This window comes from Bombyx mandarina, chromosome 25, assembly GCF_030267445.1.
Source record: "Bombyx mandarina strain Sakado chromosome 25, ASM3026744v2".
NCBI lineage: Eukaryota > Metazoa > Arthropoda > Insecta > Lepidoptera > Bombycidae > Bombyx > Bombyx mandarina.
The window spans coordinates 2,166,765-2,186,528 of NC_143231.1; the positions used below are offsets into that span (position 1 = coordinate 2,166,765).

A 19,764-nucleotide genomic window follows, 5' to 3' on the forward strand; every position below is an offset into this window, starting at 1 on the left:
CATGGTCCAGACGGCTGGTCGATCCTTCGGCTGGTTGTAGGACCGTCGAGGCGATTCGCCCGGTTCTTGTGAATTGGGTGAATCGTAACAGAGGGCGTCTCACTTTCCGGCTCACGCAGGTGCTCACTGGGCACGGTTGTTTCGGTGAGTTCCTGCACCGGATCGGAGCCGAGCCGACGGCAGAGTGCCACCATTGTGGTTGCGACTTGGACACGGCAGAGCATACGCTCGTCGCCTGCCCCGTATGTGAGTGGTGGCGCCGTGTCCTCGTCGCAAAAATAGGAAACGACTTGTCGTTGCCTAGTGTTGTGGCATCGATGCTCGGTGACGACGAGTCTAGGAAGGCGATGTTCGACTTCTGCGAGTGCACCATCTCGCAGAAGGAGGCGGCGGGGCGCCTGAGAGACGCACAGGCCCGCCGCTGTCGAGCGGGGGCCAGGGAGGCGGATTTCGCCCAAGCCCTGGCCCTCTAATTGTTTCGGGTTTCCCTCATATGTCGGCCTGGAGACTGGCGAAGGGGGCCTAAGAAGACGACGTGCAAGCTGATCTGCACGCGTTTTATGCATGAGCATCCGGGTGATGGAAGGTCGGCTATCCTCAACCCACGCTGGTTCTGATCCAGCGGGGTATTCCGTAGGATAGACCATTCTAACCGGCGCCATCTAGGCGGGCTTCGGATAGTCTGCCGACCGAGAGAGCTGGTGGTCGGAGGCACCGACGACCGCCAGTCCGGCGTCCCGAGGGGGAGGGTGATGGGAGAGATGTGCTAAACGCTTCACTTTCCCCCCTTAGCCTTTTCATGAGCTCTGTCTCATGCGAGGTTTGGATGCTGGTTGTTGAGCGACAGGAGGTTTTAGTCGGTTCGACTCTGGCATGCCCCGCCCTCCATCCCCAGTGAGGGGCGGAAGTCTGGCGATTTCCTCATGACAAAAAAAAAAGTCTTTAGTCATGAAAAAACATACCAACATTTAAATGGCTTGTTTTAGTCAAATGAAATCATGAAGGCACAATTCATCATATATTACAATATATGGTAGTGTTACAATTGTCCAAGTACCCATAAATACGAATTCGGTACATTTAAACTTAATACCCATAAAGTGCCAAGTTTTACGACGCTAACTTCTCCTTAACTCAGCTCGTTTTCGCAGGCTTATTCGAAGATGTTCGAGGGAAACGCCTTTTCATATTTTTTTTTGCATTTAGAACCTTAACCTGAGTAACATAGATCATAATTTAGAATATAATCTAAGTTTGGGTAGGAGACGTATTATTTCTTGGCTAGAACAAAAAGTTTCAATTGACATTAATAAGGCCGAGGGAATCGTTGGAACCAGTAAAAGTTTTCAATATATTTAAGGGACGAAAGACTTTTAGCTTTGGTTTTTGTGAACTTTTTTTTGATTTGCTTAGACGGGTAAACTATCAAACGACTCTTCTGGTGTTAAGTGGTTACCGGAGCCTATAGGCATCACGACATAAATGCAAGCCTACCTTGAGACATGAGGTCCACGTCACAGCTCAATTGCTTAATGGTTGATTCACTGGTGCAAATGGAATGCATGACTGCTTCGCAGTCGTAATAGGATTGCGATATCTACTCGTGCGGGCTTGCAAAACACTTTAAGACAACCAATAAAAATCGGTAAACATACAACATAGAGATTAAAAACACTTTATTATATGGGGACATCTTAAAAATACACTGAACTTCCATGAGTAATTTAACTGTCTTATTTGGTATAACACATACATTACACATTTTAACTTCAACTTTACCCTCCATTTGACGTATCTCATGGTAGTAGGCAGCGGCTTGGCTCTGTCTCTGGCATTGCTGACGTCCATGAGCGACGGTAACCACTTACCATCAGGTGGGCCGTATGATCGTCTGTCTATACGACAATAAAAAAAAAATGGTAATTTAATGTAACATCAAAATAAATTATATCAAAATAACATTAACTTTCCAGATAGCATTTTAATGTGTGACGTTATGTGAATGACGTTCGCAAGGTTCATGGCGTTTGTGGGATTATGTCATCCACATACAGATGATAACGGTTTATGTGAAGAAGTAAAAGTAAAAATTGTTTATAGTCGTGGATGTGACGTGGCGTTGGAAAGAATAATAATGGGGTTTTATTTTTATTAAATATATACACACAGATGCGTTCATATTTAATTCGATTAAATCTCACGTTTATTATTTTATTATCTCGGACCTCTATTATACGTTTCGGTTTGAAGGGTGGGGCAGCCGTTGTAACTGTACTTGAGACATTAGAACTTATATCTCAAGGTGGGTGGCGCATTTACGTTGTACATGTCTATGGGCTCCAGTAACCTCTTAACACCAGGTGGGCTGTGAGCTCGTCCACCCAACTATGCAATAAAAAAAAAAAAACTTTACAGTTTACAGATTAAAATTTATTTACGAATTGAGCCGTTAATGTTTTTTTTATATACGTAAGCATAAAATCGATGCGGAAGCGTGTCTCTTTTGTTTTTAAAATACAGACTTCGTACAATTATCGAAACATTTGATCAAGCTCAAGCAAGGTCCCGAAACTGCTGGTAGGACGTCTTGTGAGTCCGCACGGGTAGGTACCACCAACCTACCTATTTCTGCCGTGAAGCAGTAATGCGTTTCGGTTTAAAGGCCGAGCAGCCGTTGTACTGTTAAAAGTTGAGACCTTACAAACGCATGTCTCAAGGTGGGTAGCGGCATTTACACTGTGGATGTCTATGGGCTCCGGTAACTACTTAACATTAGCTGGGCCATGAGCTTTTCCACCCATCCAAGCAATAAAAAAACCCAGAACGCAATGAATATCAAAATTATTGTAAGAGCTCTTCGCGGGTATATAATACATAATATGTAAATATGGAAAGTATTAAAGGCCTCTAGAGCAGTCGCCTGATTCGTCTTATTACTAATAGTCTTATATTACTTCTCGTAATTAAGTTACCGCTTAACAAATTGAGTATTTCGTGACCTTGCAATTCCGTATAACCTGTGTGAAATGCAGGTTCGTTGATTATTATTAAGGGATTTTATGACCTGGTAACTAAGACCTTTAAGTCATTGTCTTATTTTAACTTATATTCTTATGAAAAATGATAATATAGAGTGAAATGAAATGAAATGAGATGAGATGATATGGAATGAAATATTCTCAGTAAAATGGTGGTCATTTACTGAGATTTTTTCAGTGGACTTTTTGGAGGATCCCGAGATGTGTCGTCTAGTGGCTTTGTTTCATTTTCCCACATTTGTGCACTTTTATTAGACAGTTAATAAATCACCGTTATTACACATTTAAACCTGAAGAAACACTAAATAGACAAAATAAAACAAATCACACAACTTCACTCTTCGCATTCCCGCCAAAAAGTCCGCAGGTTCGTTGACCGCGCGCATCCATTAATTCAAATTGTTTTACATTGCGTGCCGAGCGAAGTTTTGTCAATATGAATCAACTTTGAATTTTGAGTTTGAATTACAAAGCCTTCGTTTTCAGAAGCGGTTTCATTAACCCGATTCATTAACATTAGAAGAGGTGGTCACACAAAGACTTTGCAGTGGAAATAAGAGCATAGCGGTACTTACACATATTTTATTAGATTTTAAAGATATTGATCGACTCAACGTAAATATTCATTGTATATTGTGCATTGCAACTGCAATTTTTATTTAATTAATTTAACTAGAGGTCCCGCAGTAGTCGAAATTCGTCTATAATGAATTGGAATTGTAAGTTTGTACACTATTATGATTGTATTTTATACTTCTATAATCACAAATTTCGCCAAGACTACACTATAAAAAATATTAATAAAGACAAACAATATTTAATCTATTCTCAATTTGACAACAGACGTCAAGAGCAAAAGTTTGACAATAGTATGCATGCGTGTGTGCGTCAAATACATGGTATGTAGTGTGTGTAATGTTTTCTTTATTGATTTAATGTATCTTATATGCATTATTTAAAAAAAAAATATTAGCATTGTGCACTTCTTCTCTATATTCTCTATAAGTGTGGAAAATTTCATACTCCTCCGTCCGCGCAATTTTCGTAAAAAGGGATACAAAGTTTTTGCTTCACGTATTAATGTATAGATATATTTCATTTTGTTGTCTTTTTCGTAACATTTTTTTTAATTCTTTTTTTTTTATATTTCACATTGTTGTGTACTTGTGTTTGCTTAAATCTAGCTTCCTTAACAAAGTATAACGTGTTCCAATTTTAAAAAAGAAAGTAATTATTTGCTAAACTCAAACTCAAGTACTAAACGATTAGAGTTTCCAGAGGTCTTTTTTGCCACGTACCATCTGGCTATGGAATGAGCTCCCCTCCACGGTTTTTCCCGAGCGCTGTGACATGTCCTTCTTCAAACGAGGCTTGTGGAGAGTATTAAGCAGTAGGCAGCGGCTTGGCTCTGCCCCTGGCATTGCTGAAGACCATGGGCGACGGTAACCACTCACCATCAGGTGGGCCGTATGCTCGTCTGCCTACAAGGGCAATAAAAAAAGGAAGTCAGTCTGATGCTGGTGTGCGCGTCACTCTACGTTTGGAATAAGCCACTCCAAATTTTTCATTAATAAAACACTAAAATCAATCTAAGTCACTTATTACTAAATCGCCTTGATATCTCAATCAATAGATTATAAAAGTTCAAATGTTAATAAAAATGTTCATAAAGAATTTACTACATTACCAAGCCAATATACCTGGAATATCGGTGTTATATATAGCCTTTTAATATGGCAATAAATCTAATGTAATTTAGAGGCTGTCTCATTTCGGAGGTGCTTCGGGAAAGGCAGCCGTTATGGACCGATATTCGCTTAATCAAATGTTTATGATTCCTTTAATGATGTAATTTTGGTGGTGTTTTGATTTGATTTTCGAAGCTTAGGTCGTATACTCCGGATTATGGATATTCGATCATCATTATGTTCATAGTTTCGTATAGATATATAATACAGCGATGTGACAATTTATAGATATCAATATTCGTATATATCTAAAGTCTTACTAACCTTTACTGGTGGTGGGACCTCTTATGAGTCCGCGCGGATAGGTACCACCACCCTATTTCTGCCGTGAAGCAGTAATGCGTTTCGGTCTGAAGGGTGGGGCAGCCGTTGTAACTATACTTGAGACCTTAAAACTTATATCTTAAGGTGGGTGTGGCGCATTTACGTTGTGGATGTCTATGGGCTCCAGTAACCACTTAACACCAGGTGGGCTGTGAGCTCGTCCACCAATCTAAGCAATAAAAAAAAAGGGTTATAAACAGTTTACCACTGAGGACTTTGTTTAAAAAAAAATCGTCCGAAGGTCATTGTGCTCTGCATATATTGTGACATGTTCTTTCAGAGCCAAAAGTGTCCAAAGATATCTTTTGAAATGCACTGTGGACTAAGTGGTTTCGCGTAATATGCAGTCAAAGTCTCATAAGTAAAGTTAAAAATATTATGTCACAGAACAAAGTGACCACTTTGACGACTAAACATTAAACTCAACATTTACGTTTTAAATATTAGCTAAATTAATTATTTACAGCTAAGGTAGAGAGCATTTTATGAAGTGTTTTTTTTCCCCACCTAAGCCTTGAAAGCCTAGAGAGGCTATTTTAGCGTTACCTTAGCTAGCAGGTGAGCTCACGGGGCTCAAGCCGGAGAGATGCTAACACTGACTCTAGCAAGAGCAGTGCTTCGCAGAATCTACCACCGGATCGATAACGCGACCCACTGAGAAGATCCGGCGAGAAACTCAGTGGATTGTGTCTGTGAGTTAATTCGCTTGTCGAGCCCATCGTCGCAAGCGAGGTGTTCTACGAGGACGGTGACCGGATGAAGTGTTAATATATATGCATAAAAGAAAAATATAGACGTGTAATTGGGCATCGATTATACGTGTATTATAATGAAGGAGGAGCCCCTGTTTCTATTAATACTAAAGGCTCTGACTTCTATGTACCACTTTTGTGCTGGCCACAGTGTAGTGGCAAGTTCAATGATCAGTATCGTGAATAGCCTCTGAGATAAGAAAATTTATATTGAGCCAGATCTGATCCGATCAATGTCTTCAACGGTTGACAGTGGTTTGGCTCTGCCAATGTTGCTCCAGCGTCTTCTTGGCCCCTTTTCTTCCATTTTGTCAGTTTGAATATAAATAATTTTTTTGTAGTAAATTTTTAAAATGTATCGAATTTCTTCATTAGATTCACTCATCTTGACAGTACGAAAATTAAATAAAAATCCCACATTTTCCTAATTTGAATTTGGAATTATCTTCTTTAAAATTTAATGTTAATAATACCAAAACCAGCCAGATACAAATAGTATAGCCAAAGAGATTTTCTTACAAGTTCATACATACTATAATGCGAAAAGACTTTTTCCCCAACCTATTATTTACTTTACTTTTTACACTTTCATGACTTCCAGTATTAGCTTAATATCATGTTTGCCGTGCACCGAGCCGTGTGCCAACCGGTTTGGTCAATGTGCCGTGATCTTGTCTTTTTATTTACAGCAAATATAAATATGCACGCGGTCTTAAAAGGAACTGTAACATAAATTCTTCGTTTATATTGACATAAGCCCAGTATCGTCGTTTAAAATGTATTCTTACCCTTACCTTGCTCTAACAGCTGATGCTTAAATAAAGCGAAGGTTTTGGGAAGCTCTCGTTGAAGAGAACGGTGTGTACTTCAAGGGTAGCAGTGACGGAATCAGGGATTATAACAGGTTTAATTGAAGAACCTTCACGCGGCTTGCGAGGGAGTTGATTATTTTTATTCTACAATATATAAAATGTTTTTTTTTTAATATTATTAAATAGAACTTGGTATAGAACTTCGACCTTCATTCGAAAAAAAAGTCGTCTAGTTGGACTCCCGATCACATGTGGTCTTTTGATTTACATTTATTACATTTTCTTCTTCTTCTTCTTCGTCGCTTCCCCATTATTGAGGGTCGTTTTTATTATCATTATTATTATTACACCGTCAAAGCACCGGAATAACATTGCTACCGGAATGTTAACTGCAAGCTTTTGTATATACATAATATGTAAATCCTTATCTTGAATTTCTGCCAAAATCAAACCTAGTTTAAGAATTTGGTGTATTAGTTTCGTATCCTCTATGATCAGCGTTCTCCTAATGCCTTGTTAAACGTTCTGTCCGACACATTAGAATACTTTCTAAATCTACAGTGGGTAGGTCTATGTTCATCGGTATATACCTTTGGCCACCGAATTCATAGACCGTCCGTTCTTTAGACCGTGCATGGTATCAATAGTTATAAATATTTTACGAACAGATATGAGTAGAAGGGTTATTTTGATAATATCCTGAAAAGCACCCCACGCTTTTTTTTACAATAAAATATTTTTTTTCTTACACTATTTTTAATTTATTATCTATTTTGTAGTTGGATTTTCTATAAAAGCGTTTTCTTTTAAACAATTATTTATAACGCAATACAACTGAGATTGTCTCAGGGTGGGTTCCAAAAAAAAGAACAATACCTATTTTTCCTTCTTTGAGACTTAGATTATATGTCTTAAGGTGAGTTCCAAAAAAACAATACCTATTTCTCCTTCATGTAAGAAATCAGCAGGATGGTATAATACAAAAGCCCGCTCACTTTATTATGCCGCTTCTTCTCAGGTCTGTGGTTGTTTTTGGAATACCTGGCCGAGATAAGATGTTTTGACATTCAAAAAATATGTACATAGCATATTGGTTACCTTAAGTTGAAACAAATGACAGGAACTTTCCGTGCGAACTCACAAATATATCCATCCACCGGTGATGTATGTTTTTCTAGCCGCAACTTTTTCCGTGGATCCCTCGACACCCAAATACCGCCCTGGACCGCTCCAAGGAGACTGGCAACTTTTTGCCTCTGATCTGCAAAGTGACGTTTGATAAATGGCATATTTTGCGACTCGAGCCTCTTTGAAATTATCCTTTTTTCATCGCATTGATTTATAGTTCAGATCCTGCATACAATTTTTCGCGATATTACATTTTTTCATGTCATATCACCATCAATCGTTTCGACAGGTGAATGAGTTTAACTTCTACGCTAAATTTGAGCCTTTTCATTTTATTGAAAATACAAAGAAATATGCTTTAGTGATCAATGGCAGTTTAAGGCTTAGGAAAACTTTGTTCTGTGTTAAATTTATTAACGTTAAAATTTCTTTTACTTTTGAGAGTATTTTTCTTGTAATCCAATTAGCGATTCAATAATAGCAGTTTATTGCAAAAGCCCCAATGATTTGAGAATTTAACTGTCGAGTCGTTTGCTGCAATGCACTGTCAATAAAAAAAAAGTCAATTAAAACACTGTTGTTTAATTACTGGTTCGCACCACGATTTTTTGTTTTTATAGGTTCCTGATATTTTGCTCTCTTACAAGCATCATGATTACGAAGTCATGATACATCATGCTGCGATAATGATGTTATAGAGCAGATAAATCTGTCTACGTTATCCATCTTATAGTTCATTTCTTTTATCTAAAGTTCTAAGTTTTTAGTCATTAGCTAACTTGGTAATTTCTATGTCTTCTATAAAAATCGCAAATGCAAATGTAAAGTTGTAACAGGCCGATTAAGGCAGACATTGGATGAACGGAAGAATCAAGTTTGATCGTTCTAGTAACAATTACCTAATGTTAAACTCAAAAACTATTACCATCATAATTGCCTTAAAGGCCTTTGCTTTGCGTACGACAGCTATTGTTTCAATGCAATTGCGATTATGACCTCAATACCCAAGATGAGGTCTACTAAACTTACTGCATACTTAATACTTAGTGCATACTTAATACTTAATGCGCCTTTAAACCATTACTTGTTTTCATATTATCGTCACTGTGAGTACGAGGTGGACGTCTTGAAACTTGGCAACCGTCCAAACTCGTTTGCGATAAAAAGCTATCCTATTTGGGTTACACAATTTATGTAAATACAATCGTGGCCCTGTTCTTGGTTATTTAGTTAAAATTACATTAGAACGGGTCTTCGCATATCCTTCCCGAAGCCAAAATAGTTAACTAACCGAAATGCCTAACGAATTAGCTAACGAACCAATTGATGCTGAGACAAACGGGATTATCACTGGTGATGGTTAAATGATGGTGATATAGAGGCATCCTAAAACGACTTTGACAGATTGTGTGAAAGAGAATATGCAAGAGAAAGGTGTGAGTGCAGAGATGACATACGATAGGCCTGAGTCGAAAAAGAAGTTATATTGCGACGACCCTACGTCGTAGGATACATGCAAAAGGAAGATGAATAGTGGTTAAATACTAGTGGTAGGGGATAGACCAGTTTCGCGTTCCAGTTTGAAGGATGGGGCGGCCGTTCTACGGTAAAATTAAGGCTTCGAACTCATGTGGAAAGATGATGACATTGACATTGGCATATGGGCTCAGATGACTGAGACAAGGGGAGCCGAGAGCTCGGTCATCAAACTCTCGGTATAAAAATATCTGTGGTTTGAGCGAATTCGTGTTCCGTTAAGGCTTGAGAATTTTCATTGGCAACTTTGTAACGGCCATATAAAAGTAATTGTGCAATGGTTTACGGCCCCAGTAATTGCTCGTATCCGTTGGTTGTAAACGATATAATCACTCGTGGATTGGGTTTGTTGTTACTTGTGCTAAGGCGAATGGTTAGACACCATCGTCCTGCCTATTCCTGCCGCGAAGAAGTCACATGTTCCGTTTTGAAGGACTCGATAAATCAATAAAAAAAAATGTTTTTCGTGTAGTAAAAGTTTAAAATAGACCAGACCAATTACCACATAACACATGTGTTCCTCTCTCTGTTTCTCTCTATATTTTTAGATAGGTAGAAGTTACTGCATTTCTGTCTTCAGTTTGGGGTCGTAGGAGTATGCATGAGTGAAATCTCTAATTCAAAACCCGTCACTGGAAAGCCAGGGTTCGAACTTCGAACCAGACAGAGCTCAACCAATGCAGATATGCAGATGAGGATTTTCCACCATTATCATTCGCAAGATGCGTGTACCAAAGTACGTCGTCTTCTTAAATCTCTCTTGACGTTTTACAAACCGAGCTCCGAAAAGACATTACTACATATTAAAATGGATCTCCCAACAATAAAAAGGTACTGGAAAATTCTGTATCTTAACAGGCTAACTCGTTTATGAAAATAGAATAACAATCGAAGCGACGTGAAAACGGAAAGGCTTCTTCGTACATGATGAGCGATGCTAAAATTGTATACGGACTGGCGTACTTACAAAAGATCGATATACACCATTATTGATGCATCGGGTATCGAGGTGTCATATGTAACATGTTTTAAACAATACCAATATGTATGCATATATGAATAAACGGCTTGAAGTATTCGCTGTTCTTGTAATCTGTTGTCTGATGCTTTATTTATCTTATATCTTTAAACGAGTAATTCTTGTATACAAGTATATATAATCTGAATCTCGAAAACGGCTCCAACGATTTTTATAAAATAACATAGTACACAGGGGATTTTGGGGGCGATAAATCGATCTAACTATGAGTAATTTTCAGAAAATGTTGTTTTATTCGGGTTTTCAATAATAAAGTTTATCGATAATTTTGATTTTTTCTTTAAATAACCAGTTCAAATTTTTTTTATTATTCTGTCGGTAAGATCGAAAAATATTCTTCATATTTCATCATTTTCTCAATATGTAATTCGTTTTCCGGAGTAGAGTTCATCCATACTACCTGGAGCTACTGCGGTCATGCATAGTGCGTTTCCAGAGATCTTTTTTGCCAAGTACCATCCGGCTATGGAATGAGTTCCCCTCCACGGTGTTTCCCGAGCGTTATGACATATCCTTCTTTAAGCGAGGCTTGTGGAGAGTATTAAGCGGTAGGCAGCGGCTTGGCTCTGCCTCTGGCATTGCTGTGGTCCATGGGCGACGGTAACAACTCACCATCAGGTGGACCGTGTGATCGTCTGCCTACAAGGGCAATAAAAAAATAATTAAATATAATTTCAAAAAATACAATTTATCAAAAAAAAAACCTCTGCTAGTGTAAATAAAAATGACAGAATACTCGTATTTCTTTGTGATCACGGACGACTAAAGTTTTTATCTGTAGCATTTCGGGAATTAGATAGAGAGATAGTCTACCTTTTGGCACGGTTTTTAGTAGAACGATGTCAGGACAGAGTCAAACGAAGCGAATGCAAACGAATTAATTATTTCGGTGCAGAAGTTTACTGGCTTTATTTGGAACTGAATTGGAATTACAAAACAAACACAAATTTTCACTTTGTGTTGAATGTTGCCTGTTAACGAATCAAAAATTCCATAGCTAATATTATAATAGTACGAATTAATATTCATCTATTGATTTGTTATTGGTTCTATTAAATTCACGGGTGGTAGGACCTCTTGGGAGTCCGCACGGGTAGGTACCACCACCCCGCCTATTTCCGCCGTGAAGCAGTAATGCGTCTCGGTTCGAAGGGTGAGGTAGCCGTTGTAACTATACTGAGGCCTTAGAACTTATATCTCGAGGTGGGTGGCGCATTTACGTTGTAGATCTCTATGGGCTCCAGTAACCACTTAACACCAGGTGGGCTGTGAGAGATCCATCTAAGCAATAAATAAATAAATAAATTGGTTACGTGCTGGCATTTTGAGTTTTTATCTATTTGAGCAGTAGGACGGGCCTGTATGACCTATGTTTCAAGGTGTCGGTATTCAGGCAGTAGCGTCTATGGACCGATAAACACTTAATACCAAGTGAACCACAGGCTTCACTGGCTCAGGCTTTACTCAGCTACTCGAAATAAGCCAACAAATATTTTTCTTGGAACTAAATACGTGTGGCATTCGGGCACTGCCGTGGTAAAGCTATTGCATACCATTTTTTATCAAATTATGCACTTATGATTAGACAATAACTATTTAATATTAAAACAATAATAAAATAAGACCACGCTTTATTTATAAATATTAACAAAAGCAAAACATTAACTGTCTCCTTCACACCCATAAACTAGACCGCGCGAGAGAGAGATGCGCAGACTTTTCATGATGTGCATGTAGTGCGACGTCACGCCGCGCGCTTTTTCACAAACACTATACAAGCGCACCGTGTAAATGTGTTGAACGCGAGCTACATGGTAGGCGGAGTGGAGGGTGTTAGGTTTTATTTTAGTTACGGAATTTCTTGATTCGGTCGCCGCGCTCAAAGCCCACCATAAAAGCTTTGCAATAGCCTAAAAACTTTTGGCTACACGTAAACTGCTAATGATAAAATTAAATTAATATTTTTCAGAACCCAATGCTGATTAATAAGTACATTTTATGCTTCCGTTGTTTCAGAAAATACATTCCGCTGCATATAATAGAAGAGGACAGCTACGAGAAAGATGTTCTATTTTACGTGAACCTCGGAAACCCTGAGTTACTTGGAGGTACGTAAAATTGTTATAAAAGATAACTTATATCCTTATATTTCATAAAAATATCTTTTCAACAAAAGATTTAACTGGATGTGAATGGAAAAGGCTTAGTGTGTTCATTGTTTATTATTAGAAGAAAATTTTACTAAAATATTTTATATTCATTATTAATATAATGGAAATCGATGAGTATTTGGGAATTCGTGAATAGAATATTATAGATTTTATTCAGCCTGTAATTTTTATAGATTGTCTTTTGAACCTTCTGATAGTTTATGATTTTTCGTGATTCTTTAAGATATATGCAACTATAAACCTGAAACGTGGTTTATTATAATTTTTAGAAAGTCACTCTATTTTGTTAACAAGCAAATAACCACAGATGACTTCTTCAATGTTTTAAAAATACGTTAGGAATTTATTTCATAAAAATATTTTCGGCAAAATTTACAAACCAAGCAAGCGTCTTTAGCTTGAAAGGGAAGCGGAAGTTAAAGGGCAATATAGTCTATAAATTAACTATAGACATCGGGCTGTTAGTAAAAAAAATTGAGAAAATAGTGATGTACAAAATTATGTCCGTAGAAGCAAATTTTCTAATTTACCATCGCTGAATTTTTTTATTTATTTTTTATTGCTTATATGGGTGGACGAGCTCACAGCCCACCTGGTGTTAAGTGGTTACTGGAGCCCATAGACCGAAACACATTACTGCTTCACGGCAGAAATAGGCAGGGCGGTGGTACCTATCCGCGCGGACTCACAAGTGGTCCTACCACCAGTAATTACGCAAATTATAATTTTGCGGGTTTGATTTTTATTACACGATGTTATTCCTTGACCGTGGAGGTCAATCGTGAACATTTGTTGATTACGTATTTCATTAGAAAAATTGGTACCCGCCCGCGGGATTCGAACACCGGTGCATCGCTTCAACACGAATGCACCGGACGTCTTATCCTTTAGGCCACGACGACTTAGGACAAGCGACATCGAGTTCTGGTGTTGAATCAACAAAATTTCTCGCTTTTTTGTTTTGCATGAAACAAATTCTTATTTTGGCAGACTTTTATGACGCATATCTACCCGATGATTCCACTTCATTGTCCGTACAATATTCGGAAGGTAAGTAACTAGTTTGAAGTGATCACGTTACAAAACTTTATCACTTTAAAAAATGTATTTGAAGCACGTGTGCTTTTGTGGCACCGATTTCGAGCACGCTGGAGAGTTTTCAAAAAGAGAAAATGTTGTATACACATGTAGAATAGTGCATAAAGTCTTTAGCCGGTTCTTTTTAAAAGAGATTATCGTTGGTTGAAATTGGAATACCAGATACCTTCTGACATCACAGTTTTTTTCTGCACTTCTGGGTATGATCTAGCCCTAAAGCTAGAAATTAGGGCGTTAGTTAGACCTGATTCTGGCCCAAGTAAGTTTTGGTCATACAGTCATATTTGTAACTAGCTTTAGCCCGCGATTTCGTCCGCGCGGAATAAATACTTTGGCATAACGCTAAATTTTACCCGCCTCTTCATTTACGTAGAAAGTGAAAATATTTTTGAATAATAGAATGTTAAGGAGCTATTTAAAAGGAAATAAAAAACCGATTTTGAAACATAATTTATTGATGCTCCGCTTGTATTAGTCTAAGCGTGATGTTATATAGCCTTATAGCCTTCTTCGATAAATGTGCTATCTAACACTGAAAGAATTTTTCAAATCGGACCAATTCTCAATTTTTCAATCTTCTTTTCTAATTGTCACGGTGTTTTTTTATTTTTATTCCTTAGTTGGGTGGACGAGCTCACAGCCCACCTGGTGTTAAGTGGTTACTGGAGCCCATAGACATCAACAACGTGAATGCGCCACCCACCTTGAGATATAAGTTCTAAGGTCTCAGTATAGTTACAACGGCTGCCCCACCTTTTAAACCGAAACGCATTACTGCTTCACGGCAGAAATAGGCGGGGTGGTGGTACCCGTGCGGACTCACAAGAGGTCCTACCACCAGTAAATCAGTTTTTATTCTGGGTTCACCAGAGACTTCTATTCTGGTCTTCGAGCGCCAAGCACGTATTTTAATATGGAGCGTATGAAGTGATGAACGGCGTCTGTAGAAAGCGACAACTACGTCGCTGGTTACCACTGATTCACTTAAAGAGGAATTTGAAGAATGTATGATAAGAGAACACGATGGTTGATAATTTATAAAATTCATCTCTGGAAAATCATTATGGATGACGCTATGATACCAGGTAGTAGGGTCAAATCTATTCCGACGCTAATTTCAGTGATGATGAAACTGAGCTGAGACGATGAGACGATTTCTCTTAAACCACCCCCGGAACAAATGCCATAAGCACCACCAGACCCTTTGTAGATTCGGAGGATTCAAATGAACTGTGACCGAAAATGTTATATAACATCCAATGAATTCCAATTCCGATCAGAAGGGCGCGTATTAAATGGGTAAATTTTATGTAGGGTCACAGCGATGTAGGCGGGAACCACTGGTAGACAGTATAATAAAATGATGCTCTCACAACCCTTGAATTTTCCAAACGTAATCGTTTTGTTCGAATAATGTGCAAATTTGATGTCATCTTGGGCTAAAGATGATATCTTTTTTCTCTCTCTTTTCTATCTCTTTCTGTCTCTTGTGCACTCGTATCGAGAGATATGACCAGGCTTGAGTTTGGATTTCGCAAGCAGCTACGACGAGGAAAGAACAACTTGTAATACGTCCTTCTTTAAACGAGGTTTGTGGAGATTACTTAACGGTAGGCAGGGTTTTGGCTCTTCCCCTGGCATTGCTGAAGTCCATGGGTGACGGTAACCACTCACCATCAGATGGGCCGTATGCTCGTCTGCCTACAAGGGAAATCTTTTTTTTTTCCCCTTATCCCACTAGGTGGGGTCGGCATAGCTAATTTTTCTCTTCCATTCTCTTCTATCAGCCGTCAGCTCAACACTCACTCCTCTCTCTCTCATATTTCACGTTATTCACACACTCCATCCATGTGTTCTTCGGTTGACCTCTTCCCCCTCTACCTTGTACTACAAGAGCAATAAAATAAAAATAATAAAAAATTCTATTTACATAATTATATACTAAGTACGTAGTACAATTGAGACGTAGACCTCAAGTTTTAAGTTGAGTGACGGCATAAGGCAACCCTTAACACTAAGTGGGCCGTAAGCTTGTTCATTAGTCTATGCAATTTATAAAATCTCAGCGTCGGCCAGAATAAAGGGGCAAAAAAAGCAAAGAATTTTTGTTGCAAATTTTCTGTTGCATAATCAAGAATGTGTACATTTCTTTGTCGGTCCTCGTGGAATTTATTTTGCGTGAAGCAATACTCAGTTTACACATGACTTATTTGATAATGTTTGGTGATAATGATAATGATGGGCAGGCCACGTGGCAAAAATTAGTGACGATAGATGGACCTCTCGGCTGACGTCATGGCCAGGCCCTAGGGGAAACAGAAAAAGAGGAAGACCTAGAAGCAGATGGGCTGACGATATCGAAGGGACGGCTGGTAAACTGTGGATGGAAAAGGCCACAGATAGAGAATATTGGGCATCTTTGGAGGAGGCCTTTACCCTCAAACAGAGGGGTTCACGCAAATCTTAACCCAAAAACAAATCAAAGCTAGTTAAATAAAAAATTAAAATGGTAATAATAATAGAAAAAAATATATGTGTAATGTAATAGTTACTTTTTATGGGTGAAATAAAAGGCTTTTTATTTATTTTATTTTATTTATTATTTGATAATGTTTTGGTTTAAGCAACTTCTTTATTTTTTTGTGATATTGTTCTGAGTTTATGCGAGGAACTGACCAATTCTAATAAGAATATGCGGCTTATTATCTAATTTTAATTGAAAAAACGGATTGCTTGTACCGATGGTTACGATTATTAACCGACTAAAAGGAGGGGGATCTCAATTAGAATGTATTTTTCAGAACTTTTCCTAGTTGAACCGATCATGGAAGGATCCTGAAAGACCAATAATTCTCATTTGGTCCCATTTAGATTTTATGATGATGTGACTGGTAGTTGTTTTTGAGTTACTCTTAATAATAATCCATATTTAATTTACTGCCGAATATAATGTCGTTTAATTTTGACGAAATCCGTTTTCTTTTTTCTTAAGGTTTGGTATTCTTAAACGATGGCCATAGCTGTCGCATTCCAACAAACCTGCCCAATTTGGAACGTAAGATTGCATAAGGTTATAGCAGACTTGATTTAAGCTTTGACGTTTTCGGTGTAAGGGTTTTGGAATAAAACTACTATTAGGTAGAAGGTTAAATAAATGAGCCACGATAATGTAACCATTACTGAGTCAGAACAAGACCCTCCATACAAATATATTTCATTTTGAAACAAGACATTTCGCTTTCAACGCTATATATAGTTCGTTGTAAAATAGTCTGAAGCGGTCTCGGTGTTAGAGGCTAAAATCCTCTATCTCGAATGTTACTTCCGTTAACAAAATTCCGAATTTAAGATAATTTGATTAACATCATTTGCGGGAGCGGCGCACCCTGCCGACTAAATTCACGATGCGACAGATTCTATTACGTGCCGCGCGAAATATCCGCCTCTTGTTTCTCGACGAGTGTTTCAGCTTGTTTTATTAAAGCCAGCAAAAATATTGGGCTAAATGACTAGGTATTCTCGAAGTATTTGGATCGAGAATGTTCGTTTAGCTCACGAATTATTTGAAAATTGCTGGAAAACAGTTTGTCGCGTCTAAATCTTTTGCGTCAACGTCATTTTTATCTTTTGCTAGCTTGTCAATAAACTTTTTTTTGACACGGAGAATGTCCATTATAAAAGCAGCCGTCTATTAGTGGGGCGTAATGTCGGGTTGTAACAAAACCTAAGAATTACTGTTAAAGTCTTAGAATTACTGAACGCTATCAACCAAGAGTTCTTCTGCATTACCTTGAGTTGCGATTGGATTGTGATTTAGGCTGTCTTGTCAACTTAGTTAGTCAGTACAGTAGTAAGTAGATTTTTAAAATTGAATTAGAATTTTATTTCTGGCGCCGATGTTCTTACGTTCTATTTCCACAACGGACAGACATTCGTGTGATGAACTGGTTTGTTTGCTCTTGTCTGGATAACTATATATTTAAACGTATATAAGCATGTATCTCAGTCCCTGGTACCCATAACACAGAGAATTCTACTTTGGAACTGGATGACCGTGCGTGATTTGTTTCCAGTTATTATTATTATCACGCCGGAGCAGATTCTAGCTTAGGGTCAATGTCCGATGAATTTATTTGCGTAAAAACAGTTATACAATATATTCGATTTTTTTTCGGTTTTTCCCAGTCGTAAAAATAATTGAAACCAATAAAAGCGGCCTGATCTCTGTTTAGTTTCACATATTCATCATTATTTTACCACGTACACTGTAAATTGTTCGAAACTTCGGTAATTAAAGACACTAAAAACGCAAGATTAAGTCGTAAAAATAGTTTTAATTACAGTTCCATACATAATTACATACGCTGGATGCAGACAGCGCAGGAGCGGTCGTTGTGGCGATGCTTGGGGGAGGCATATCTCCAGCAGTGGCCGACTGTGGTCTGAAAGATAGACAGTTGCATATTGTGTGACTGTAGAATAGCGTTTAGTGTTAAGAAAGCATATAAACTTAATATTGTCGGCCGATACATTATAGTCCGGACACTGAAAGAGTGCTTCTCTGACGGATTGTCATCGAATAGATTTTGCTTACATTTGCCCTACTATAGTAGTATCCCTATAATCAGTACTGAAAAAAAACAAATGATTGTTTCCATTCGGAATAAATGTTGTAGTTTAACTACTCGTACAGTGTCCAGACAATAAACTTACCATGAGTATTGTGATAATCTTCAAATAGCTATGTGGATTTTCACACGACCGCCTGTGACTTAAGGCGCTGGATCTCTGAAGCATAAATGGCACACACCTTGAGACATGAGGTCGAACTTTTATATTGTATTCTGGATCCCAATCTTCATACAGGAACGCAGGTTTCGCGGCAGAAATAGCATATCACTTGCCTATGCTCTTCTAATATATTCATTTCAATAATATACCAAAAGCTGTTTCCTATAATCTATTTTACTTTTTAATCGTCTTATTTATTTATGTTTTTCTTTTTCCTTAACACGCTTCCCGTGGACTTGTCTCGAGTAAGCTTCTATGAGTATATTTATCTTATTTTAGTTTACATAGTTTATAATGTTTGCAGTCACGTGTTTCGCTAAATTTTCATTGAAAAAAAAAAAATCTTTTTAATTTTTTACGGTTGAAAAAGTATGTTATTAAAATAGGAATCCGAATAAGCGAAAACCCTTGTGCTCCAGAAACGAGATTGACGTGAAGTATTTAATGGTTTCGCATCGTCACTCAAGTGTCTGGTGACCGTCGTGTCGACATGTGACATGACCGTGTCGTTGTCATTATCATAGTCGGTGACTCTTGGCAGAGCATGGTCATGGTCATGTGGGATCCTTGTTTATTAAGGCCTTGACAGCTGTTCTCAATAGATCGCGAACTGAGGCTTGACGTACGCACTCGTTAATTGGGGTTTTGGCACAGGTTTTGGTAAGTGTTTTCACTTGATCACCTTTATGTACTACCACAGATTCCTGGTCCGCGTCAATATATTTGGATTTGTCATAGAGATCTGACATTTATAATCTGGTATTTAATGTAAACTAGATGTTTTTTTTTTTGATAACGCCGTCTTGTTGTGTTTTTAAAGCGGGTAATTGCCCTCAAATAAGAAAAATAGTATTATTATTCGCCAATAGACGTCGGGAAGAGTTGATCATTGAAAACACGAATAAAACAACATTTTCTGAAAACAAATCGTAGCTAGATCGATTTATCGCCCCCGAAATCCCATGTATACTATGTTGTATGAAAATCGTTGGAGCCGTTTTCGAGATTCAGATTATATACATATTAATATAAAATAATTGCTCGTTTAAAGGAATAAGATTACAAAATATAATCACAACACCGCGATGAAAAGGCACTCTTAAAAGAACTATTTCGTATAAATTTGTCCAAAACACCGAATCTTAAAGTGACTTTTTGGCACTGGAATAAGAATTGATGTTACTGATGTCAGAGTGTGCTGTGAGCCGGCATGCCTATGTATTGATTTTGCCTATTTCTGCCGCGAAGTATTCTTTTCTTTTCGATTGGCGGGATAGCCTGTACACAGCACTAGACTTTGACCACACGTGCCAAGGTGTGCGAAAAT

At 38.0% G+C, this 19,764-nt stretch overlaps 1 protein-coding gene across 4 annotated transcripts in view; it reads left to right on the forward strand.

Annotated features, from left to right (window-relative positions):
- Calx (sodium/calcium exchanger 3) overlaps positions 1-19,764 on the forward strand; it is a 104,863-nt gene that overhangs the window by 60,837 nt on the left and 24,262 nt on the right. For 2 of the 4 annotated variants that reach the window (XM_028185773.2, XM_089738704.1), the window contains exons 2-3: positions 12,394-12,485; positions 13,539-13,598. In XM_028185773.2, the coding sequence (XP_028041574.2) occupies positions 12,394-12,485; positions 13,539-13,598 (152 nt within the window). The remainder of the gene's footprint in view (positions 1-12,393; positions 12,486-13,538; positions 13,599-19,764) is intronic. The other 2 variants (XM_028185776.2, XM_028185774.2) reach the window with 1 other exon arrangement.